The following is a 26,313-nucleotide window of genomic DNA, read 5'->3' on the forward strand; positions in this document are numbered from 1 at the left end:
TTAGTTTGAAGTTGAATTGCACTGATACAATTTAAGCTCCGTGTGCCGCTGTTGCCCATGTTCTAATCCGAGCTGTTTGGACCTCCCATCACATCTTTATTTGTGAGCGTGAAGACGTACGCAGCACATATCCTCTGGAAATAAACGAACAATCCTCTAGTCTTTAAATATAACATACGGTTGGAATATGCGGTGTACCAGCTAATTTTGCTTCTGTGGTGTCTTGAGATTGAAATCAAAGTAACTCGTTCTTTTTTGGAGATGGTATGGACAGAACAATGGAAGTAAAAATTTTGACGTGTTTGTCTTTCTGCTTTTGGAGCTCGACGCTTGGACACATCAGCTACTCTGTTCCGGAGGAATTACCAAAAGGTTATGTTATTGGTGACATTGCAAAGGATTTGGGTGTGGATATAAAGAGACTAAAATCGAGAAAAGCGCGCATTTTTACCCACGAGACTGGTGAATATGTGGAGCTGAACAACGAAAAGGGAGTGTTGCTTATCAAAGACAGAATAGACCGAGAGGCGCTGTGTGGACAAACAGAGCTGTGTACGTTACAATTTCAGATTATTCTAGAGAATCCAATGGAGATTCACAGTGTTACTATCGAGGTAAAAGATGTGAACGATAATTCACCTTTCTTTGAAAAGGACAAAGTCCATTTCAAAATTAGTGAGTCTGCTGTGAATGGTGCTAAATTTATATTAGACCGTGCAGTCGATAATGATATCGATGTTAACGGATTGCAGACGTACAGGCTCGAAACCAAGTGACAATTTTATTATAAAATTATATGATCAAGCAGACGGATCTAAAAATGTCGAAATGGTTTTAAGTGAAACCTCTCGACAGAGAAAAGAGTGAGCACTTGTCTTTAGTTCTGACCGCGTTAGATGGAGGAGAGCCGCAGATGTCCGGAACAATGCAGATTCTAATAACTGTCTTAGATGCCAATGACAATGCTCCTGTTTTTTACGAATCCCATTTATAAAGCGTCCATAAAGGAGAATGCGCCACTCGGGACAGTAGTGATGACAGTGACCGCTACAGATGCAGATCAGGGCTCTAATGCGAAAATAACTTACTCCTTATCAACTGTGCCCGATCATGCTCGTGGTTTGTTTGAAATAAATCCAGAGAACGGGGAAGTTGTACTTAAAGGAAATGTTGACTTTGAAAAGGCTCAAACATTTCAAATGAATATTAGAGCAAGTGATGAAGGAGGCTTAGTCGATTCTTGCAAGGTGATCATTGATGTGACAGACGTGAATGACAACGTGCCCGCAATACATGTGTTATCTAAAGTGAATAGTTTAACAGAGGATGCCCAGTCGGGCACTGTTGTGACAATGATAAATATTCGTGACATAGATTCTGCTGAAAACGGGAAGGTGCAGTGCTTTATCAACGATAATATTCCATTTGACTTAAAATTTACGAACAACAATTTCTATAGTTTAGTGACAGGTGGTGATTTAGACAGAGAACAGGCGTCGCAATACAACATCACAGTCACGTGTTCAGATGAGGGCGTGCCCTCTCTCTCCAGCAGCGTCACTCTCACGTTACACATCTCTGATGTGAATGACAACGCGCCTGTCTTTGACAGGAGCTCGTATGAGGCCTACATTGTAGAAAACAACAGCCCGGGCCTCTCTATATTCACAGTGAAAGCCACAGACGCTGACTGGAACCAGAACGCGCGTGTCTCTTACATACTGGAGGACTCCTCTGTTAACGGAGTGCCAGTCTCCTCATATGTGTCCGTTAGTGCAGATAGCGGAGTCATCCATGCAGTGCGCTCCTTTGACTACGAGCAGATCAAGGATTTCCGGTTCTGCGTCAAAGCGCAGGACGGAGGCTCTCCTCCTCTCAGCAGCAATGTGACTGTGAAAATCCTGGTTCAGGATCAGAACGATAACGCCCCTCAGGTGCTGTACCCAGTCCAGACTGGGGGTTCTCTGGTGGCTGAGATGGTGCCTCGTTCAGCAGATGTGGGCTATCTGGTCACTAAAGTGGTGGCTGTGGATGTGGACTCTGGACAGAATGCCTGGCTCTCCTATAAACTGCAGAAAGCCGCAGACAGGGCGCTGTTTGAAGTGGGCTTACAGAATGGAGAAATAAGAACTATCCGCCAAGTGACTGATAAAGATGCAGTCAAACAGAGACTGACTGTTATAGTGGAGGACAACGGGCAGCCCTCTCGTTCAGCTACAGTCATTGTTAACGTGGCGGTGGCGGACAGCTTTCCTGAAGTACTGTCTGAGTTCACTGACTTTACGCACGACAAGGAGTACAATGACAACCTGACTTTTTACTTAGTGCTGGCTCTGGCTGTAGTCTCCTTTCTGTTCATCACGTGTGTAGTGGTCATTATCTCAGTGAAAATCTACAGATGGAGACAGTCTCGCATCCTGTATCACTCCAATCTGCCAGTGATCCCATATTATCCTCCACGTTACTCAGACACTCTGGGCACAGCGACTCTCCCACACGTGTACAATTACGACACGTGCAGGACCACAGACTCCAGAAAGAGTGACTGTAAGTTTGGCAGAGCTGGTAGTCAGAACGTGCTGATAATGGATCCCAGTTCAACAGGGACGATGCAGCGGATACAGAGTGAGAAGAGCATCTTGGACGAACCAGACTCTCCTCTAGAGGTTAGACATTTGTAGTGCACTTTTTCAGCACCGTGGAAAGCGACACTAGTATCCCTCGCACACATATTTTTAATTTTTACATATTTCCTTTTTTTAACCTAACAATCTTGTCGAATTCATGCTTGTATTCCTACCTGCATGTACTTTTTATATTGCTGGAATTTATTTATTTACTCATGTCTGCAATTTTATGAACTTCCTCTAAGCGCCGCTGTTGATTAGTTGTAGGCTCAGCTTTCTTTCCGTGTCGTGACGTCTTTCTCCGTGAATTGCGCCTTCACAACCCACTTTATCTTTGTCTTTTCGACGCTATAGATTTGTTTTTATTTCTGTGATCTTTATATTTCTTGTGACAAAATCCTTTCTTCCTTATTACTAGAGATTTGGTGATGGGATTTATGCCTCTCTGGAGTATTTTTCTGTGCGCTTTTGTCGCAGACATGGTGCTTGGACATGTCCGCTATTCTATACCTGAGGAGATGCAGACTGGTTCCGTGGTCGGCAATATCGCGCATGACTTGGGTTTGGATGCGAAGAGACTAAAGTCTGGGCGCGCTCGGATATTTACTGAGGACGGTAGTGAGTACATTGGTTTGAATTCTGAAAAGGGAACCCTAGTCGTGGCTAAAAGGATCGACAGAGAAGAATTGTGCGAGCAGTTTTCGCCATGCTCTTTGTATTTCCAGATTATTTTAGATAATCCAATGGAGCTGCATCGAATTGACGTAGAGATCTCTGACATAAATGACAACGCACCGCATTTCTCCAAAAAAGAATACAATTTTCAAATTAGTGAGTCTGCCTTATCAGGAGCCCGATATTCACTTGAGAATGCCAAAGATTCTGATGTGGGGCAGAATGGCATACAAACCTATAAATTAAACCCCACAGATCATTTTAAATTGAACCTAGTTTCTCGGTCAGATGGATCAAAATATATCGAGATGATTCTTCATACACCTCTGGACAGAGAAAAACAAGAACGTCATTCATTAACAATTACTGCTTTTGATGGTGGTGACCCCCAGAAATCTGGCTCTGTGAAAATTAATGTGGTTGTTTTAGATGCGAACGACAATGCACCGGTGTTTACCCAGTCTGTGTACAGGGTTTTAGTTGCAGAAAATGCTAGGAGCGGCACAATTATCTCACGAGTCAGTGCGACAGACAACGATAAAGGACCAAACGGAGATGTCATCTATGGGTTTTCCCAGCATACCGATGGCGCATCCCTTTTTAATATTAACTCTCATACAGGTGAAATAACAGTTGTTGGCACATTAGATTATGAAAAATCGAAGCATTATGAAGTAGACATTGAAGCTACAGACATGGGAGGATTAACAGACACAAGCAAAGTATCCATAGACATAAGTGACGTTAATGACAATGCCCCTATCATTAGCATAATTTCTCTTTCTAACCCTATACCCGAGGACTCAGCTCCTGGAACAGTTGTTGCAATGCTCAACATCAAAGATTTGGACACTGACAAAAATGGCCAAGTCAAATGTTATATTGATCCAGACTTGCCATTTAAAATAAAAAAATCATCTACTAATTTCTATACTTTGGTTACAGATGATGACTTAGACCGCGAAACTGAGCCTGAATATAACATAACTATAACAGCCACAGATGAGGGTTCACCTCCTTATTCTGCAAACAAAACAATATATTTAAGATTGTCTGACGTTAATGACCATGTCCCAGTGTTTCAAAAACAGTCTTTGACCACATTTATCCCTGAAAACAATCCGCCTGGTTTCTCATTTATTTCAGTCAAAGCCACGGATCTAGACTCTGGGAACAATGCACATATCTCTTACTTTCTAGAGGATAGTCTCGTCAATGGGCAGACAGCATCATCTTATTTCTCTGTGAATCCAGAGACTGGAGCTATAAATGCTGTGCGCTCTTTAGATTATGAGCAAACTAAAGACTTTATGATTTCTGTCAAAGCGCAGGACGGAGGCTCTCCTCCTCTCAGCAGCAATGTGACTGTGAAAATCCTGGTTCAGGATCAGAACGATAACGCCCCTCAGGTGCTGTACCCAGTCCAGACTGGGGGTTCTCTGGTGGCTGAGATGGTGCCTCGTTCAGCAGATGTGGGCTATCTGGTCACTAAAGTGGTGGCTGTGGATGTGGACTCTGGACAGAATGCCTGGCTCTCCTATAAACTGCAGAAAGCCGCAGACAGGGCGCTGTTTGAAGTGGGCTTACAGAATGGAGAAATAAGAACTATCCGCCAAGTGACTGATAAAGATGCAGTCAAACAGAGACTGACTGTTATAGTGGAGGACAACGGGCAGCCCTCTCGTTCAGCTACAGTCATTGTTAACGTGGCGGTGGCGGACAGTTTTCCTGAAGTACTGTCTGAGTTCACTGACTTTACGCACGACAAGGAGTACAATGACAACCTGACTTTTTACTTAGTGCTGGCTCTGGCTGTAGTCTCCTTTCTGTTCATCACGTGTGTAGTGGTCATTATCTCAGTGAAAATCTACAGATGGAGACATGAGCGTCTCTTCTATAAATCCAGTGGGAATCTTCCTGTGATTCCATACTATCCACCTCTTTATGCAGATGTAGGTGGAACTGGCACCTTAAAGCAGGGCTCAAGCTATGAGGTTTATGGAACTACTGACTCTCGAATGAGTGATGTAAAGTCTCCAAGATCCTACAGTCAAAACAGTCTAACTTTTGACCATGGTGCTATCAGCACAATGCCAAGGCAAAAATCGGAGATGGGGAGTCCCTTTGTAGAGGTGAGATATGTCATCTTTTATCTTACTGTGTTTGTCTTATGTCAGATGCATACAAGACATTTTTTATTTCAGTTCAGTTGTCCTTATTATGGGAGCTCAAATTTCATTTTTGGTTGGCAGTTGTTGCCATAGATGTGTAGCTCTGAAAAGCACTTGATGAAGCTTTCGTTATATTCTGTATAGTATGAAACAAGAGCAGTAGCTGTTTTTATTCATCTAAGCCATTTGTACAGATCCCTCTAGAGCGTCACATTTTCCCTGACCTAGTTCCTGCGTTACATGGTGCAAGAGCTTTAAGCCTTAAATAGACAGATAGAGATGCAGGTTGTGTGACAGAAACATGCAGTTGGTACATTTCTGTTTAAAGGGTTATACGGTGTTTGTTATCATGATAATGTGTTGCTGTACTTTTTAGGGCTGTTATGATTGAAAATGGAGAGACAACAGTCATTACTGGTGCTTGTGAGTCTGAGAGAAAGGCAGTAGAGGGCAGGCAGTGATGCAGTGGGGGAGGGGAGGAGGCACGTGGTTCAGTCTCTCCCATCCCTGTTATGTGTTTGTGATGTAGGAAGCCATTTTGAGTTTCTGCCCTCTTTGTTCAAATAGAAGATTATCATAAAATTGTCTGATGCAACTTTTTAATAGTTCTGAAGAATTTTTTTGTCAGTAAATGTCATAAAAGATGCAGTAACAACAAATCACACATGCTTTGTTTATGTATGCAAAAGGCAGAGACAAAATAGAGATACACTGTGTGGGCTTTCAGACCTCAAGCTTAAAGTTGCACTGTGTAACTACTGCTACTTGCTTGTCTCCATGGAAATATTATTTCTTTGCATGGAATGTTCCACAGTAGAGCATTAGGAGATATCTTCCTTGCATTTGTTAAATTACAGACTGATTACCAAGTTTGTTTGCATAGTGCAAAACAGTAACATCTCCATAGAAACAAGCAGGTGGTGGACCCTCCACCAGAAAAGTTACACAGTGCACCTTCAAGCATAGACATAGTTCAGTATTTTATTTTTCTGATCAACTGACAACCCAGAGATTGTCATTATTGTGAAGAGGACGCTGCATAAAACATGGCTGTGCTGCTCTCTCACAGGTTCTTTTTCCTTTTTTTTCTTAAATTAAATAATTTGTAGAAAATGTCTGCCTGATTTTATCTGGTGCTGGTTGCTCTGAAATCAAAAGATAAATTGATAAAATAAAATTGAATTGCATGAAAAGACATTGATTGATCCTAAACATTTTTTTTTTAAATCACAAAATTTACAGTACTTATTATCCAATGAGTCTTGCTTGTGCTTTGTGTGTTTCAATTAAGATTTCAGTAGAATTATGACTGAAAATCAACCCAAGTTGCCAAGTTGGTTTGTTTTACTGTCTTCGTGAAATATATACAGCACTTGCAAGGTGATACATTATTATTATTATTATTTTATTTGTATTTATTTTTTTCTCATTGGCATTAAAATTTTATCAAATAAAATTATTATATCAGGAGCTATGTGCTATAATACTTTTTGTTTGTTTGTTTAATTGTGTTTGTGTTTTATTTTCTGTACCTTAAATCTCTGACTTAGCGTAATAGGTATTTTGTGAAGTTCCAAATATCATCCATATTATTAAAGCTTTCTTCACTTTTGTTTTGTATAATTGGCTGTCAACAGAGCTCACCTTTTGTAACTTTTATATTTAATATTGAACCTGAAATGTATTATCTACTTTTTGTGATCCATGGTACTTTTTTTCCCTTCAGCTTGTTGATGTGAAAACATTAGTTATGTATTATTGGAGAGAATTAATGCAAGGTTTACAATGTTTTATCTTTAGGACTTCTGTTTCTTGTTAGTTTGACAATTAATTCAAATTGATCTGTGTTGACTCATAGAGCAAGTAAAGTTTGTTGCTTATTGCATTTTGATTTGAAGAATGGCAAACACAATGCTGACTAAAGCCATTTTGAAACAAACAATTTTTAAATGGATATGAAATGTGGTTATATGTTATTTTTGGATACAATCACAGAGGTTAAACAGCTGATTGAACATCCTACCAGAAATGATGTGCAGGATGAGAAAAGCAGGTTCTAAACTGAAAAATCACAACATCATCATCATTTTTGCTTGTGCTTATTGAATTTCACTGTATTTTTGAATTAGTATAAACATTTATTACACCCTCCTAGAGTAAGTGTCTGTAGTCCAAATGAGTAACATCTAAACTCATTAGTACACACAGAGTTGTATTAAGTGGCTTGATTTGGTCATGACAGCCACTACTGGTTTTCAGTTTCCTGTTCATACGTGACATCTTGCAGACATTTCACTATTTAAAGTATTTTGTTTTGAATTGCTAATTGCTTTGACAACAGGGCAAATTTTTTATCCTTGGAAAGGATTGTGTACAGCAGTTGTGTTAGTCTTGACTCCTCTCCTGATGTGAGTTTGTGCTTTCTCCCCTCCCCCCCTCCAGCTGCACCACTCTGCAGCAGAGAGGACAAAAAGCAAAAAGGATGAAACACAGGACTTTGATTTTAGATGAATTTTAGATGGCCACAATATGCACCATTCTGCACACACTGTAGTTGTTTTTATAGACAAAACAGCTGTGGTGTACATATCACCATACAGGTTCTGCACTAATATTAATATTAAATATTATAATTGAACAAACATGGTGTTCTTCTATTTTGCTTGTATGTGATTTGAACAAAAACTACTTCCCTGCTCGATCTGGTTTTGCTGCATTTTGGTTTTGTAAGAATAGGTGCAGAAGGCAGTGGGGTGGGATGAGAGTGAGGTGGGCTATGTTGCCATAGAAACAAGCTGACTCACGGGCAGGACTGTACCATTTTGACAGAGTTAAAGGGGGGGCTGGGAGTCACTGCTGCTTCAGGGATGCTATAGCTGTTTTTATGTGGTGACGCTTTAGGGAAAGACACCCCCATTATGGCACTGAGATGTGTGGTATCTGATGTCTGAGGATGGAGAAAGAAAGCAGGGAGAGGTCCAACATGGCTGCTTGTTCTTTTTGTTCAAAATAGAGCACATTTTTTTGTCTTTTGTGTCAGCCTTCCCATCTTTCACATTGTATAGTTTTAAACATGCAAACAACTCAGAATGAATTTGTATTTGATTTCCTTTAAGCAGACTTTGTTAGTGAGATTGTTTATCTAAAATAAATTCAATAAAACCATCATAAATGAAGACAAGACAAGCGTTACAGAAGTAGGCAAAATATATACACATAAAACACAGCTACATATAACTATTATTTGGTGTCATATTAGTTCTGCTTTTGTTATTGGTGTCATTTTTTATGCTTTGTGTTGTGATTGCACTTTTTTAATATAAATATGTCATGTGCTTTGTCTAAGAAGGTTTAAAGCCTTCTGTCATAGAGGAATACATGAATAATTCATAGAAGTGGACCAGGCCATCGCCTTTAGGCCCTCTGGTGTTGGAAAGAGGGAGCAGCAGTGCAGTCTTTATTTAAGCACTGCATCAGTATTTTAAATCTGAAAGATGTGGTTGCTCTCTGCATTAAAAAAAAAAGGCTTTGTTGTAGTATGTCATAGTATTATCTTTTCATTGTGACATTCTGAAAGACAAATTACAAAAGATAATATACAGATATCTTTTGTTCTGTGCATGGCAACAGTCTGTCTGCTTCATGTATATTATGAAAGAAAATGATTTTGTGCAGTTGAAGCATAGTCAAAAGGAAGAGCGTTGTCTGTAAGGTTTATTAATACTTATGGCTATTCAACTTTTTTTTTTTTTTTTTTCTTTAGTACTGACAATTTAATATTATACAACAAAATATATATTATTCCAAAAAAATGTACATACCTTTGAAATTGTATTATTACGTATATGTTTACCTGAACAAATGTACGTCAAGGGCATGCTTTTTATACAACACTTTTATTTATTTGTTTGTTATTATGTACTGAAACATACATCTTCTACATTTACTCAGCTATATGAGTCGACATGTGTTACAAACTTTATATTATACAATACTACATTAATATCCATTTCTCATCTAATGTTACTAATTGTTTCCACGCACCTTGTAAGTATATCTTTCTCTCCCTTTGCCACTCAGAGTCAGTAGAACAACAGTCTAACCAATATCCTCTTTTCTTTTGTTCTTTTCTATGTCCTGCTGCTGCTGCTGAATCCTCTCGTGCCCTTTTAAATCCTGCTTTGCCCACTCAAGGTAAGCAAAAGTTTTGATTTCAACAGAATATCACACCAGGAACAAAATACACACATGTTTAAGACTGGCCTACACATGACACAAGCTCACTAAAAGACAGTAGGCCTTGATATCTCTATACTTTCCCCACAACAAGCATGTTTAATAAAGTTTTGTTATAATATTCTGATCTATAACTTTGTAGTTAAAGTGCCTGATAGGCTGGGCTACTCATTTTACTAAAAACACAGTTAATATCATGTCATTTAAGATTTTATTTATTTTTTTGTAAGTTTGGCCTTTCCTTTTTTTTTTTTTTTTTTTTTTTTCAACTTTATTTCACAACTTCATAACTTCACAAATTGCTCCTTGATTAGTGTAAAACTATATTTTATATTTACAACAGGTATTATCTCACCAACTTTAGTCAAAATTAGGAGAATCATCCAAACCTGTCATACACACTTTCATTTTACGTGGTTGGTTGTGTTTACTATTTTGGTGCATAGAGATCCCCTTTTTTTTGTTGTTGTTGTTGTGAAATTCTGGCCCACCTCTTTACAGTCCTTTGCCATGAGTTTCGGTTTCCTGTTATACAGCCATTTACAGGACTGTTGACCATTCACAAAAGCTCAAATATCTTTAGTTTTGAATTATTAATTTATATGACAGCTGTTCTGATTTTTCATTGATCTGATATGCATGGAAAACTTCCATCTGCATGTGACATTCTCCATGACATAGAAATCTCTGCAGGTGTCCAGAAGTATTAACAGTGGCACATCGAAGTAACTCAAGCTAAAAAATAGTGATTATCAAGTAGAGCTCTTCATCTGACACTTTGATCCTTTACGAACAAACAAGCTATTTCAAGGACTTTAAAGGTGCACTATGTAGCTCCACCTGCTTGTCTCCATGGAGATGCTTTTGCTTATAGTATCACATTAAAATGATCTGTCTTCAGTGAAGTTACAGGTCAGATTTTTGGACTGGCGACCCCACTCACAGTAAGAATGTTTTGGGTTTTTTTACAGTATTTTTGTACCAGTAATTGAATATTTACAATAAATATGTGTTTAACACCATACAGTGGAACTTTTCAGGCAAACCAAAAACATCTTTATGGAAAGAATCAGACAAGGTGCATAGTTATACACTTTTAATGTATAGGCATCAGAGGACAAAAAAGTGTGTCAAAAATACATGTTTTGGTGTATAAGGAGAAATTGTAAAAACTTTGTTTGGATTTATTTGAAGGGAAGAGGATAAGAGAACAAGATTTCCAAAATATCTACAAATATCTACTTTTTTTTTTTTTTTTTTTTTTTTTTATGGCAGTACATTTCATGTTTATGTAACATTATGTTGTTGGTGTTTTTGGGGGTTTTTTTTGGCATTCAGGATATTAAATATTTTTCACTTTGAGCAACATGTGGGACTAATTGTATTTCTAATCACATTTACCTCATTAGAGGCCTTTTGTGTTGCATAGTCATACAGTTATAACAGGGAAGTGTTATAACCGGTAAAACTGGTAAAAGAATTGTGAGTTTTTGTGAGTAAATTAAAATATATATATATATATATATATATATATATATATATATATATATATATATATATATATATATATATATATTTTTTTTTTTTTTTTTATTATTATTATTATTTTATTGCTTCAGATCAGACATGAGCTGACCTGTGTAAATATTGGCTGCAGCAGCAGCAGTTGTCCGCCTGTGTGGCGCTGTCCGCCTCCGTGGTGCTGAAACCTCCTCGCTCCCCCTCCTTTCTTGTTGTGCTTACATTGGCTCTCCACATCTCCCTCTGCCGCCTATATCGTTCATAACAGATTGGTTTTCTTTTTCACCTTCAAGCTTTTGTTGTGTCTGTAGTTGAATTTGTAGGTGTTTTTAATGCGAGATCATATTGGAACATATTAATACCACATGACAAATGAGAGTTGTCATAATTGTATATTTTAAATTCAATTACACACCATATTAAAGTAAAAAAAAAAAAAAAAAAAAAAAAAAAAAGATTTAAGAATCAACTTGGATGTATCATGTATAAAGTGAAAATAACAATAGTTGATTAAAATTGTCCGGGAGAAGCTGGAGCAAAGCGTATCAAAACCTAAGCCTCTGCAGCTCCCCCTCCCTTCTGCTTTGCTCTACAGACCTCCATACGGGTACTTCAGTCAGCTGCCGCCTGATACTGAGCTCTTTTCTATAAGCAGCTGTGAAGAAGGAGCAGGTTGCATTTTCCACCTCTCACCACAGGAAGGCAACGGCGAGCCCTGAGCGCCACATACATGTGTCACAAGCAGTACTGATGCAGGCGCTTCACTCTCAATCAACTATTATCACCCAGCACATTATTCCAATTTCAAAAACGAATTCACTATTCATTATTATTATTATTATTATTATTATTATTATTGACAAAATTTAGATTCAACAGATTCAAATTTTCTTTATATCGACCAGTGGAGGAAGATAAACTGTACTCGTATTAAATGTATTTGGGATATTTATCTGCGTAGATGGTAAACAGATACAAAGAATCATTGAATACATAAAAAAATAATTAAATGTATGACAGATTATAATTACAAAGCTAATTTACATCCACAATCCCTGAAGCTATATTATATTACATTACATTACATTATTTGGCATATAAGATAGTGTAGTGAAATGTGATGTAAATACAAAGTAGAGTCTGAACACTGATCTCTCTCTCTCTCTCTCTCTCTCTCTCTCTCTCTCTCTCTCTCTCTTTCTCTCTCTCTCTCTCTCTCTGACGTACTTACGTCACGGCGCTGCAGACGGTCTTTGCTCATTATTGGTAGAATTTTTTTTATGGTTCCACCAATGGCATCTTGAGCTCTACAAAGAGATCTACTCCTTTCTCAGCCTTCAGTTTTGTAACCACGGAGACGTTGTTCTCATGAGGAAAAGCTGTAGCCTACTAATAGCATAATGCATATTCCAATTAAGGATCTATTACTGGATTATAAATGTGCTGTTTTTCATCATGGTGTTTAGTGATCTGAGGGAGAAGAAATAATGTGGACCAAACCGTCTCCATGGCAGCTGTTTCTGTGGTGCTGTCACTCTTCTTTCTTTTGGAGTACAATAGATGGACAGACGCGGTACAGCATCCCCGAGGAACTTAAGCAAGGATCTATAGTTGGAAACCTTGCTAAAGATTTGGGCTTGGTTGTGTCTGATTTGGACAAACGAAAACTTAGGATAGCCTCGCAAGATGGTAAGCAATATTTTGGCTTAAACCCGAGGAAAGGAGAATTGATGGTGACGGACAGGATTGACAGAGAAGAACTTTGTGGACAGAGACTATCATGTGTGCTGCCTCTGGAGCTGGTTATTGACGCTCCACTGCAATTATATAGAGTTGAAATAGAAATACAGGACACAAATGACAACTCTCCAAGTTTCATTACAAAAGAGAAATCTTTGAAAATTGCAGAGTTAGTAAATCCTGGCGCAAAACCCTTTAGAAAGCGCACAGGACCCCGACGTTGGCTCTAACTCAGTGCGTTCTTACCTTATCAGTAAAAATGAGCATTTCAAAATTACTGTTAAAACCCACAAGGATGGCCGTAAAATCCCTGAATTAGTTTTAGAAAAAGCGCTAGATAGAGAAAAGAAACCAGTTCATAGCCTTATTCTCACTGCTGTAGATGGGGGAGACCCAGTGCGCTCGGGTACCACTCAGATTACAGTTATTGTGCTTGATATTAACGACAACGCGCCTCAGTTTGAGAGAAATGTCTATGAGGCCAATGTCAGCGAGAAAGCAACGCGGGGGAAGGAAATTGTGAGCGTTAAAGCCACAGACATAGATGAGGGTTTAAACGGAGAAGTAGAGTATTTTTTCGCAGATGAAACAGCGAATGCGACTCTGTCTTTATTTGATATTATTTCCAGCACCGGTGCTATTGTAGTAAAAGGATTATTGGACCATGAATCACAGGCTATACACAGATTTGATGTAACTGCGAAAGACAAAGGTAATCCTCAAATGGATGGCCACTGTAGTGTTGAGATTAAAATAGTAGATGTTAACGACAATGCCCCAGAGATCGTAGTGAAGTCGTTGACCTCGCCTGTCTCAGAAGATTCAGCAGTGGGGACAGTTATTGCTTTGATAAGTGCTCGGGATCTAGACTCAGGTGACAATGGGAAAGTAACGCTGGTGCTGTCTTCTGGGTCTCCCTTTAAACTAAATCCAACGGTCTCCAACCACTACTCGTTAGTGACAAGTGCCCCTCTAGATCGTGAGAAAGGAGGCCTTTACAGAGTCAAAATGAGAGCATCTGATAATGGAAGACCAGCTTTATCAGTTGAGAAAATATTAGAAGTGGTGTTATCTGATGTAAATGATAATCCACCAGTATTCTCCCAGCCAATATATGTTGTTTATGTTCAGGAGAACAGTCTTCCGGGAAGAATTCTGTACTCGGTGTCAGCCTTAGACGAGGATGTAGGAGAAAACGCCAAAGTGTCTTACTCTATTCTGGAGTCTAAAGTGCAGGACGTGTCAGTCTCGTCTTATGTCTACATAAACTCAGAGAACGGCAGCATCTACAGCATGCACTCGTTTGACTATGAGAAGCTCAAGGTGTTTCAGATCGTGGTCCAGGCCAAGGACCAGGGCTCTCCGAGTCTCAGCAGCAACGCCACGGTCCATGTTTTTATCCTGGACCAGAACGATAACGCCCCCGCTGTTATTTACCCCTCCTCCGCTGGCCTGGGCTCCCTCTCTCTCCAGAGGATGCCCCGCTCCGCTAAAGCGGGTCACCTGGTTACCAAGGTGACGGCCGTGGACGCGGACTCGGGTCATAACGCGTGGATCTCGTACAAAGTGGCGGAGGCCACGGACGCGTCTCTGTTCGGTGTGAACCAGTACACAGGGGAGGTGAGGACTAAACGCGCTGTGGCCGAGCAGGACGACTCCTCTCAGAGGCTGCTCATAGAGATCAGGGACGACGGTGAACCGGTGCAGTCCGCCACCGTCACGGTGTCCATCCTGATGGAGGACGGTCTGCACGAGCCCATCCTGGACAACAGGCACAGAGCAACGGAGTCCGGAGGGAAAACTGGCCGCCTCGCGCTCTATCTGATCCTGTCTCTGGCCTCGGTGTCTGTGCTGTCTCTGGTGACTTTTCTCATCTTAGCGGTGAAATGTGTGAGGAACAGCAGGGGCAGCGCGAGCTGCTGCGTCAGACGCAGCGACTGTGACGATTACAAGAACCCCAACAGAAACCTGCAGATCCAGCTCAACACTGATGGACCTATAAAGTATGTGGAGGTCCTGGGGGGAGACATGATGTCTCAGAGCCAGTCGTTCAGATCGTGTATGTCTCCAATGTCAGAGTACAGTGACTTCACTTTGATTAAGCCCAGCAGCACCTCTGACTTTAAGGAGGTCATCAGTGTCCTGGATGCGTCTCTCCCAGACAGCACGTGGACATTTGAGAGTCAACAGGTGAGCACTACTGGCTTCAAAAAACCCTGAAGTTCCACTACGTACAATATAATGTGGCAAGAATTATTCTCCAAAATGTTTAGTCATGTTGTGGCCAAAATGTATCATATATTATATATATATATTTTATGAACAGGACAAAATTTAAATATGTGACCTTTATTTATGTATTTATTTATTTATGTTGTTTGTTTGTTTTGTTTTTTTGTTGTTGTTGTTTTTGTTTTTTTTCACATAGTATATAATTTGATTGAGTTTTTCTTAGTTGTTCTATTATTCTTATTTTCTGGTCAGCCTTTCAATAATTATGGGTTGCATTTTAATAACAGTAAAAGTTAATGTAGGCTACGTTTTATGTTAATTATAACAAAACTTTACCATGAAAATATAAGCTCAATAGTGTGTCCATGTCAGACAAGGGAAACCTGAATGCTCTGTGATTAGGATAGTCAGATTAGCTGCTCTCAGCCAATAGAATTCCTCCATGTACAAAGAGATCTACTCCTCTGCTGCTGAGTGCTACAGCCATAAGACTCGTCAGTGTTGTTCAGCGCGGAGATGCGCTGTTTTGCAGTTTCCCGTTTTGGGATATTAATGTTTGTTGAGAATAAATCGTTTATTGGATCTTACTTTTTAATGTCAGGAATGATGGGCTGACTCAATTTATCCACCAATGCGACTTGGATTATATTAAGGATTTATCAGTGACAAAAAGGATGGGTCGTGGAGCTGTGGCGTGGTGGACGCTCTGTTGGCATTATTTCTTTCTCTTGTGGAGTTTGACAGACGCACAGACTCGTTACAGCATCCCAGAGGAACTGAAGCAGGGCTCTGTGGTAGGAAATATCGCCAAAGATCTTGGTTTGGGGTTAACAGACATTTTTGAGCGCAAGATGCGTGTGGCTGCTGAGGCTGGGAAGCAGTATTTCACTGTGGACTCGGGGAAGGGTGAGCTGGTGGTGAACGACAGAATAGACAGAGAAGCTTTATGTGGACAAAGCGCCAGCTGCGTTTTGCCTCTGCAGGTCGTGACAGAAAATCCACTACAGCTTCATCGGATAGAAGTGGAAATACGAGATATTAATGATAATTCACCGGTGTTTGCAACACAACAGCATGTTTTAAAAATAGCAGAGTCTACTGTTGTAGGGGTTCGTTTCCCTTTAGAAACAGCTGAAGACCCAGATGCAGGAAGCAATTCTGTTAAGTCTTACAGTTTGAGTAAAAGCGAATGTTTTAGTCTAAAAATGAAGGAATTGCCTGGTGGTCTTCAGACCCCTGAGCTTGTATTAGAGAAAACGCTTGACAGAGAAAAACAGAGTGTACATGAAATGCTGGTAACTGCATTAGATGGAGGAAATCCTGTTAAAACTGGAGTAATGAAAATTACAGTTACAGTACTTGATAATAATGACAATATCCCCCTTTTTACAAAACCTGTGTACAACCTAACTATCCCTGAGAACAGTGAGTCGGGGGCAGTGCTAGTTAAAGTTGAAGCTACAGACCCGGATGAAGGTGTAAACGGACAGGTTGAATACGCATTTGCTCAACATACTCCAGAGTCTTTGTTAGCTTTGTTTAACGTAAATTCAGACACGGGTGAAATATCACTAACTGGACAATTGGACTATGAGCTCAATACTGTTTATGATTTGCGAATTACGGCAAAGACAAAGGTGTTCCTCAAATGGAGGGGCATTGTCGTGTACAGATTAATAGTAAATAGACATTAACGACAACGTTCCAGAAATCATTCCTAACTTCCACTCCTGGCCCAGTGCGCGAGGACGCAAATAAAGGCACTGTAGTGGCTTTAATCAGTGCCAGAGACCCAGACTCGGGCGATAATGGTAAAGTAGTTTTGAAACTGTTACCAGTGGGGTCTTCCTTTTAGGCTTAAACCCGTCTTTTTCTAATAATTACGCACTTGTCACTAGTGGTTCTTTAGACCGAGAGAGTTTCCCATTTTATAACATAGAGATAACAGCCACAGACTCGGGCTCTCCTCCTCTCTCCAGTAAGAAAACTATCCCTGTCAGTATCTCAGATGTGAACGACAACCCCCCAGTCTTCTCCCAGTCTTCTTATAATGTGTATTTAAAAGAGAACGGGGTCCCTGGCTCTATACTGTACTCGGTGTCAGCCTCGGACCTGGATTTTGGAGAAAACGCCAAAGTGTCTTACTCTATTCTGGACTCTAAAGTGCAGGACGTGTCAGTCTCGTCTTATGTCTACATAAACTCAGAGAACGGCAGCATCTACAGCATGCACTCGTTTGACTATGAGAAGCTCAAGGTGTTTCAGATCGTGGTCCAGGCCAAGGACCAGGGCTCTCCGAGTCTCAGCAGCAACGCCACGGTCCATGTTTTTATCCTGGACCAGAACGATAACGCCCCCGCTGTTATTTACCCCTCCTCCGCTGGCCTGGGCTCCCTCTCTCTCCAGAGGATGCCCCGCTCCGCTAAAGCGGGTCACCTGGTTACCAAGGTGACGGCCGTGGACGCGGACTCGGGTCATAACGCGTGGATCTCGTACAAAGTGGCGGAGGCCACGGACGCGTCTCTGTTCGGTGTGAACCAGTACACAGGGGAGGTGAGGACTAAACGCGCTGTGGCCGAGCAGGACGACTCCTCTCAGAGGCTGCTCATAGAGATCAGGGACGACGGTGAACCGGTGCAGTCCGCCACCGTCACGGTGTCCATCCTGATGGAGGACGGTCTGCACGAGCCCATCCTGGACAACAGGCACAGAGCAACGGAGTCCGGAGGGAAAACTGGCCGCCTCGCGCTCTATCTGATCCTGTCTCTGGCCTCGGTGTCTGTGCTGTCTCTGGTGACTTTTCTCATCTTAGCGGTGAAATGTGTGAGGAACAGCAGGGGCAGCGCGAGCTGCTGCGTCAGACGCAGCGACTGTGACGATTACAAGAACCCCAACAGAAACCTGCAGATCCAGCTCAACACTGATGGACCTATAAAGTATGTGGAGGTCCTGGGGGGAGACATGATGTCTCAGAGCCAGTCGTTCAGATCGTGTATGTCTCCAATGTCAGAGTACAGTGACTTCACTTTGATTAAGCCCAGCAGCACCTCTGACTTTAAGGAGGTCATCAGTGTCCTGGATGCGTCTCTCCCAGACAGCACGTGGACATTTGAGAGTCAACAGGTGAGAGTATGAGAAGATAAATATCAATTAGAAATTTCTCTAAAGTTCGTTCATTTTTTCTAGTGTGTCCTTTTATGTCTTCTTTACTGAGCAAGTTGTAGTTCAGCACCATGACTGTGGACAGCGTCTGTCCTCCGTGTAATGTTAGACTATTTTCTATTAATTTTTTTAAAACAGGTCAATTATGAAATAATTAGAAAATAATGGGAATTAATCATTCAAAATGTTCTGAACATTTTGTGCCATACATACATTTTATATAATATTTTATATACTGTACAGTTCTTTCTCATACATAACATATGTATCATTTTCTAGAGTTATTTGTCTTTTTAGTTCACATTTTTTGTGGTCAGACCTTGTAAATAATATATTTGTTCTGTAATATTACTGAAGCGTAATGTTCTATCTGTTCTAATGTGCTATGTTTGATGTTACGTTTAAACAAACTTTGCTGTTACTAGTTTATGTTAATTAACAAACTTTGCTCAACAAAATATAAGCTCGATAGTGTACATACAGAACAGGGAAACCTGAATGCTCTGTGATTGAATAGTGGTGTTAGCTGCTCTCAGCCAATAGAATTCCTCCATGTACAAAGAGATCTACTCCTCTGCTGCTGAGTGCTACAGCCATAAGACTCGTCAGTGTTGTTTCAGCGCGGAGATGCGCCTGTTTGCAGTTTCCCGTTTTGGGATATTAATGTTTGTTGAGAATAAATCGTTTATTGGATCTTACTTTTTAATGTCAGGAATGATGGGCTGACTCAATTTATCCACCAATGCGACTTGGACTGAGGATTTATCAGTGACAAAAAGGATGGGTCGTGGAGCAGTGGCGTGGTGGACGCTCTGTTGGCATTATTTCTTTCTCTTGTGGAGTTTGACAGACGCACAGACTCGTTACAGCATCCCAGAGGAACTGAAGCAGGGCTCTGTGGTAGGAAATATCGCCAAAGATCTTGGTTTGGGGTTAACAGACATTTTTGAGCGTAAGATGCGTGTGGCTGCTGAGGCTGGGAAGCAGTATTTCACTGTGGACTCGGGGAAGGGTGAGCTGGTGGTGAACGACAGAATAGACAGAGAAGCTTTATGTGGACAAAGCGCCAGCTGCGTGTTGCCTCTGCAGGTCGTGACAGAAAATCCACTACAGCTCCATCGGATAGAAGTGGAAATACGAGATATTAATGATAATTCGCCAGTGTTTTTAGCAAAGCAAAAGTCTTTGAAAATAGCAGAATCAACAGTCGCTGGGATTCGTTTTCCTTTAGAGACAGCTCAGGATCCGGATGTAGGTAGTAATACCGTGAAATCTTACACTCTGAGTAAAAGTGAATGTTTTAGCCTAAAAATGAAAGACTTGCCTCGTAACCGACAGGTCCCCGAGCTGGTTTTAGATAAAATGCTTGATCGAGAGAAACAAGGGGTTCATGAATTACTACTGACAGCATTAGATGGTGGTAATCCTGTTAAAAGTGGAACAATGAAAATATTCGTTACAGTACTTGATATTAATGATAACTTTCCTGTTTTTAAGAAGCCTCTGTACAATATAACTATTCCGGAAAACAGCTTACCGGGGTCAGTTCTAGTTACAGTTGCAGCTACAGACGCAGATGAAGGGGTAAATGGAGAGGTTCAGTATAGTTTTGCAGAGCACACACCCGAGACACATTTGTCTTTGTTTCTTATTAATTCAGACACGGGTGAATTATCCTTAGCAGGAAAATTAGACTATGAGCTCAATACTGTTTATGATTTGCCAATAACAGCCAGAGACAAAGGTGTTCCTGAAATGGAGGGGCATTGCCGTGTACAGATTATTGTAATAGACATGAACGACAACGTTCCAGAAATCATCCTAACTTCCACTCCTGGCCCAGTGCGCGAGGACGCAACAAAAGGCACTGTAGTGGCTTTGGTCAGTGCCAGAGACCTAGACTCGGGCGATAATGGCAAAGTAGTTTTAAAGTTACCAGTGGGGTCTCCCTTTAGTCTGAAACCCTCGTTTTCTAATAATTACGCACTTGTAACTAGTGGTTCTTTAGACCGAGAGAGTTTCCCATTTTATAACATAGAGATAACAGCCACAGACTCGGGCTCTCCTCCTCTCTCCAGTAAGAAAACTATCCCTGTCAGTATCTCAGATGTGAACGACAACCCCCCAGTCTTCTCCCAGTCTTCTTATAATGTGTATTTAAAAGAGAACGGGGTCCCTGGCTCTATACTGTACTCGGTGTCAGCCTCGGACCTGGATTTTGGAGAAAACGCCAAAGTGTCTTACTCTATTCTGGACTCTAAAGTGCAGGACGTGTCAGTCTCGTCTTATGTCTACATAAACTCAGAGAACGGCAGCATCTACAGCATGCACTCGTTTGACTATGAGAAGCTCAAGGTGTTTCAGATCGTGGTCCAGGCCAAGGACCAGGGCTCTCCGAGTCTCAGCAGCAACGCCACGGTCCATGTTTTTATCCTGGACCAGAACGATAACGCCCCCGCTGTTATTTACCCCTCCTCCGCTGGCCTGGGCTCCCTCTCTCTCTCCAGAGGATGCCCCGCTCCGCTAAAGCGGGTCACCTGGTTACCAAGGTGACGGCCGTGGACGCGGACTCGGGTCATAACGCGTGGATCTCGTACAAAGTGGCGGAGGCCACGGACGCGTCTCTGTTCGGTGTGAACCAGTACACAGGGGAGGTGAGGACTAAACGCGCTGTGGCCGAGCAGGACGACTCCTCTCAGAGGCTGCTCATAGAGATCAGGGACGACGGTGAACCGGTGCAGTCCGCCACCGTCACGGTGTCCATCCTGATGGAGGACGGTCTGCACGAGCCCATCCTGGACAACAGGCACAGAGCAACGGAGTCCGGAGGGAAAACTGGCCGCCTCGCGCTCTATCTGATCCTGTCTCTGGCCTCGGTGTCTGTGCTGTCTCTGGTGACTTTTCTCATCTTAGCGGTGAAATGTGTGAGGAACAGCAGGGGCAGCGCGAGCTGCTGCGTCAGACGCAGCGACTGTGACGATTACAAGAACCCCAACAGAAACCTGCAGATCCAGCTCAACACTGATGGACCTATAAAGTATGTGGAGGTCCTGGGGGGAGACATGATGTCTCAGAGCCAGTCGTTCAGATCGTGTATGTCTCCAATGTCAGAGTACAGTGACTTCACTCTGATTAAGCCCAGCAGCACCTCTGACTTTAAGGAGGTCATCAGTGTCCTGGATGCGTCTCTCCCAGACAGCACGTGGACATTTGAGAGTCAACAGGTGAGCACGACAAAAAAAATAAATATCAAACAGAGACTTTTCTGAAGTTAGGTACATTTCTGCAGTGTGTCCTATATGTTCTGTAATAAGAAATTGTATTTCAGCACCACTGTAGTAAACAGCGACTTCCCCTTCTATAGTGTCAGCCTCCCTTTATATTATATAACTGTTATAAAATATTTAATCAAAAACCTTAATCACATTATACAAAAAAATTAAATAAAATATGTGACCTCCAGTTTATTTATTATTTCCATATAATTGTATATACTCCGTTTCTTCCGTAGTTGTTTTATTTTTCATTTTAATTGGTCAGGCCTTCTCAATAATATGTTTGTGTTTAAATAATAGTAAAACATTATGTAGCCTGCATTTTTTGTAAATTTCAACAAAACTTTGCCGATGAAAATATAAGCTCAGTGGTGTGTGCATGGAGCATAGGAAAAACTGTTTGGTCTGTGATTGGATAGTGGTGTTAGCTGCTCTCAGCCAATAGAATTCCTCCATGTACAAAGAGATCTACTCCTCTGCTGCTGAGTGCTACAGCCATAAGACTCGTCAGTGTTGTTCAGCGCGGAGATGCGCTGTTTGGCAGTTTCCCGTTTTGGGATATTAATGTTTGTTGAGAATAAATCGTTTACTGGATCTTACTTTTTAATGTCAGGAATGATGGGCTGACTCAATTTATCCACTAATGCGACTTGGACTGAGGATTTATCAGTGACAAAAAGGATGGGTCGTGGAGCTGTGGCGTGGTGGACGCTCTGTTGGCATTATTATTTCTTTCTCTTGTGGAGTTTGACAGACATTTGGCACAGACTCGTTACAGCATTCCCAGAGGAACTGAAGCAGGGCTCTGTGGTAGGAAATATCGCCAAAGATCTTGGTTTGGGCTTAACAGACATTTTTGAGCGCAAGATGCGTGTGGCTGCTGAGGCTGGGAAGCAGTATTTCACTGTGGACTCGGGGAAGGGTGAGCTGGTGGTGAACGACAGAATAGACAGAGAAGCTTTATGTGGACAAAGCGCCAGCTGCGTGTTGCCTCTGCAGGTCGTGACAGAAAATCCACTACAGCTTCATCGGATAGAAGTGGAAATACGAGATATTAATGACAATTCACCAGTGTTTTTAACAAAGCAACATGTTTTAAAAATAGCAGAGTCTACTGTCGCAGGGGTTCGTTTCCCTTTAGACACAGCCCACGATCCAGATGTAGGTAGTAATAGTGTCAAATCTTACACTCTGAGTAAAAGTGAATATTTTAGTTTAAAAATGAAGGTTTTGCCTGGTGGCTTACAGGCCCCGGAACTGGTTTTAGACAAAATGCTTGACCGAGAAAAACAGAGTGCTCACGAATTGCTTGTAACAGCATTTTGATGGAGGAAAACCCCGTCAAAACAGGTGAAATGAAAATGATAGTTACAGTACTCGATACAAATGATAATGTCCCGGTATTTTCCAAACCTGTGTACAACCTAACTATCCCTGAGAACAGTGAAGTCGGGGCAGTGCTTGTTAAAGTTGAAGCCACAGACTCGGATGAAGGCGCAAACGGACAGGTTGAATACGCATTTGCTCAACATACTCCAGAGTCTTTGTTAGCTTTGTTTAACGTGAATTCAGATAGTGGTAAAATATCACTAGCTGGACAATTGGACTATGAGTTCAGTAGCGTTTATGATTTGCGTGTTATGGCAAAAGACAAAGGTGTTCCTCAAATGGAGGGGCATTGTCGTGTTCAGGTGATGGTCATAGACATGTAAACGACAATATTCCAGTAATAATTTTTACTTCCACTCCTAATCCAGTGCGCGAGGACGCAAATAAAGGCACTGTAGTTGCTTTAATCAGTGCCAGAGACCTAGACTCGGGCGATAATGGTAAAGTAGTTTTGAAGTTACCAGTGGGGTCTCCGTTTAGCCTTAAACCGTCATTTTCTAATAATTACGCACTTGTCACTAGTGGTTCTTTAGACCGAGAGAGTTTCCCATTTTATAACATAGAGAGATAACAGCCACAGACTCGGGCTCTCCTCCTCTCTCCAGTAAGAAAACTATCCCTGTCAGTATCTCAGATGTTAACGACAACCCCCCAGTCTTCTCCCAGTCTTCTTATAATGTGTATTTAAAAGAGAACGGGGTCCCTGGCTCTATACTGTACTCGGTGTCAGCCTCGGACCTGGATTTTGGAGAAAACGCCAAAGTGTCTTACTCTATTCTGGACTCTAAAGTGCAGGACGTGTCAGTCTCGTCTTATGTCTACATAAACTCAGAGAACGGCAGCATCTACAGCATGCACTCGTTTGACTATGAGAAGCTCAAGGTGTTTCAGATCGTGGTCCAGGCCAAGGACCAGGGCTCTCCGAGTCTCAGCAGCAACGCCACGGTCCATGTTTTTATCCTGGACCAGAACGATAACGCCCCCGCTGTTATTTACCCCTCCTCCGCTGGCCTGGGCTCCCTCTCTCTCCAGAGGATGCCCCGCTCCGCTAAAGCGGGTCACCTGGTTACCAAGGTGACGGCCGTGGACGCGGACTCGGGTCATAACGCGTGGATCTCGTACAAAGTGGCGGAGGCCACGGACGCGTCTCTGTTCGGTGTGAACCAGTACACAGGGGAGGTGAGGACTAAACGCGCTGTGGCCGAGCAGGACGACTCCTCTCAGAGGCTGCTCATAGAGATCAGGGACGACGGTGAACCGGTGCAGTCCGCCACCGTCACGGTGTCCATCCTGATGGAGGACGGTCTGCACGAGCCCATCCTGGACAACAGGCACAGAGCAACGGAGTCCGGAGGGAAAACTGGCCGCCTCGCGCTCTATCTGATCCTGTCTCTGGCCTCGGTGTCTGTGCTGTCTCTGGTGACTTTTCTCATCTTAGCGGTGAAATGTGTGAGGAACAGCAGGGGCAGCGCGAGCTGCTGCGTCAGACGCAGCGACTGTGACGATTACAAGAACCCCAACAGAAACCTGCAGATCCAGCTCAACACTGATGGACCTATAAAGTATGTGGAGGTCCTGGGGGGAGACATGATGTCTCAGAGCCAGTCGTTCAGATCGTGTATGTCTCCAATGTCAGAGTACAGTGACTTCACTTTGATTAAGCCCAGCAGCACCTCTGACTTTAAGGAGGTCATCAGTGTCCTGGATGCGTCTCTCCCAGACAGCACGTGGACATTTGAGAGTCAACAGGTGAGAGTATGTGAAGATAAATGGCAATTTGAAATTTCTCTGAAGTTAGTTAATCTTCTGTAGTGTGTCCTTTTATGTCTTCTTCACTGAGCAAGTTGTAGTTCAGCACCAAGACTGTGGACAGCGTCTGTCCCCAGTATGTTATAAAATAATTAATGAAAAACTCAAATCAAATAATTAGAACATAATGGGAATTAATTACTCAAAATGTTCTGAACGTTTTGTGAAATACATAAATACATTTTATATAATATTTTATTTACAGTTCTTTTCATACATAACACATGTATATGAATTTGCATATTTATATATGTATGTTTATATGTTTATGTACATATGTATGATTTTTTTTTTGTGTGTTTTCTCTTTTATGGGGGGAGGAGGGAGTAAGGCCGTGTATATAATATAATGGCGTTTTAATACTATTGAAGTGTAATATTTTATGTGTTCTAATGTGCTAGATTTTATGTTAATTACTACAAAACTTTGCTCAACAAAATATAACTCGATAGTGTACATATAGAACAGGGAACCTGGCTGCTCTTTTATTGGCTGGTGGTGTTAACTGCTCTCAGTCAATAGAATTCTCCCATGTACAAAGAGATCTACTCCTCTGCTGCTGAGTGCTACAGCCATAAGACTCGTCAGTGTTGTTCAGCGCGGAGATGCGCTGTTTGACCGTTTCCCATTTTGGGATATTAATGTTTGTTGAGAATAAATCGTTTACTGGATCTTACTTTTTAATGTCAGGAATGATGGGCTGACTCAATTATATCCACCAATGTGACTTGGACTGAGGATTTTATCAGTGACAAAAAGGATGGGTCGTGGAGCAGTGGCGTGGTGGACGCTCTGTTGGCATTATTTCTTTCTCTTGTGGAGTTTGACAGACGCACAGACTCGTTACAGCATCCCAGAGGAACTGAAGCAGGGCTCTGTGGTAGGAAAATATCGCCAAGATCTTGGTTTTGGGGTTAACAGACATTTTTGAGCGTAAGATGCGTGTGGCTGCTGAGGCTGGGAAGCAGTATTTCACTGTGGACTCGGGGAAGGGTGAGCTGGTGGTGAACGACAGAATAGACAGAGAAGCTTTATGTGGACAAAGCGCCAGCTGCGTTTTGCCTCTGCAGGTCGTGACAGAAAATCCACTACAGCTCCATCGGATAGAAGTGGAAATACGAGATATTAATGATAATTCACCAGTGTTTTTAGCAAAGCAAAAGTCTTTGAAAATAGCTGAGTCGACAGTGGCAGGAGCGCGTTTTCCTTTAGAGACAGCTCAGGATCCGGATGTAGGTAGTAATACTGTGAAATCTTACACTCTGAGTAAAAGTGAATGTTTTAGCCTAAAAATGAAAGACTTGCCTCGTAACCGACAGGTCCCGAGCTGGTTTTAGAAAAAATGCTTGATCGAGAGAAACAAGGGGTTCATGAATTACTACTGACAGCATTAGATGGAGGAAATCCTGTTAAAAGCGGAACAATGAAAATATTCGTTACAGTACTTGATAATAATGATAACTTTCCAGTGTTTAA

General features: G+C 41.8%; 2 protein-coding genes and 3 pseudogenes across 3 annotated transcripts in view; all 5 read left to right on the plus strand.

Moving 5' to 3' along the window:
- The window catches only part of LOC110162336 (protocadherin gamma-C5-like), an 89,754-nt gene that overhangs the window by 38,287 nt on the left and 25,154 nt on the right, over window positions 1-26,313 (plus strand). The gene's annotated exons all lie outside the window — the stretch shown is intronic.
- LOC129410653 (protocadherin beta-16-like) lies at window positions 209-9,794 on the plus strand (annotated as a pseudogene).
- Window positions 15,877-18,337, plus strand: LOC110166301 (protocadherin gamma-C5-like; annotated as a pseudogene).
- LOC129410703 (protocadherin gamma-C5-like) lies at window positions 19,113-21,633 on the plus strand. The gene is given in 2 exon segments (XM_055159550.1): window positions 19,113-20,845; window positions 20,848-21,633. Coding segments are annotated over 2 exon segments (2,487 nt in total). The 5' UTR covers window positions 19,113-19,144.
- LOC110161337 (protocadherin gamma-C5-like) lies at window positions 22,094-25,489 on the plus strand (annotated as a pseudogene).

Source organism: Boleophthalmus pectinirostris, unplaced genomic scaffold (assembly GCF_026225935.1).
Source record: "Boleophthalmus pectinirostris isolate CB_2022bp ecotype Guang Dong unplaced genomic scaffold, ASM2622593v1 HiC_scaffold_23, whole genome shotgun sequence".
Classification (NCBI taxonomy): domain Eukaryota; kingdom Metazoa; phylum Chordata; class Actinopteri; order Gobiiformes; family Gobiidae; genus Boleophthalmus; species Boleophthalmus pectinirostris.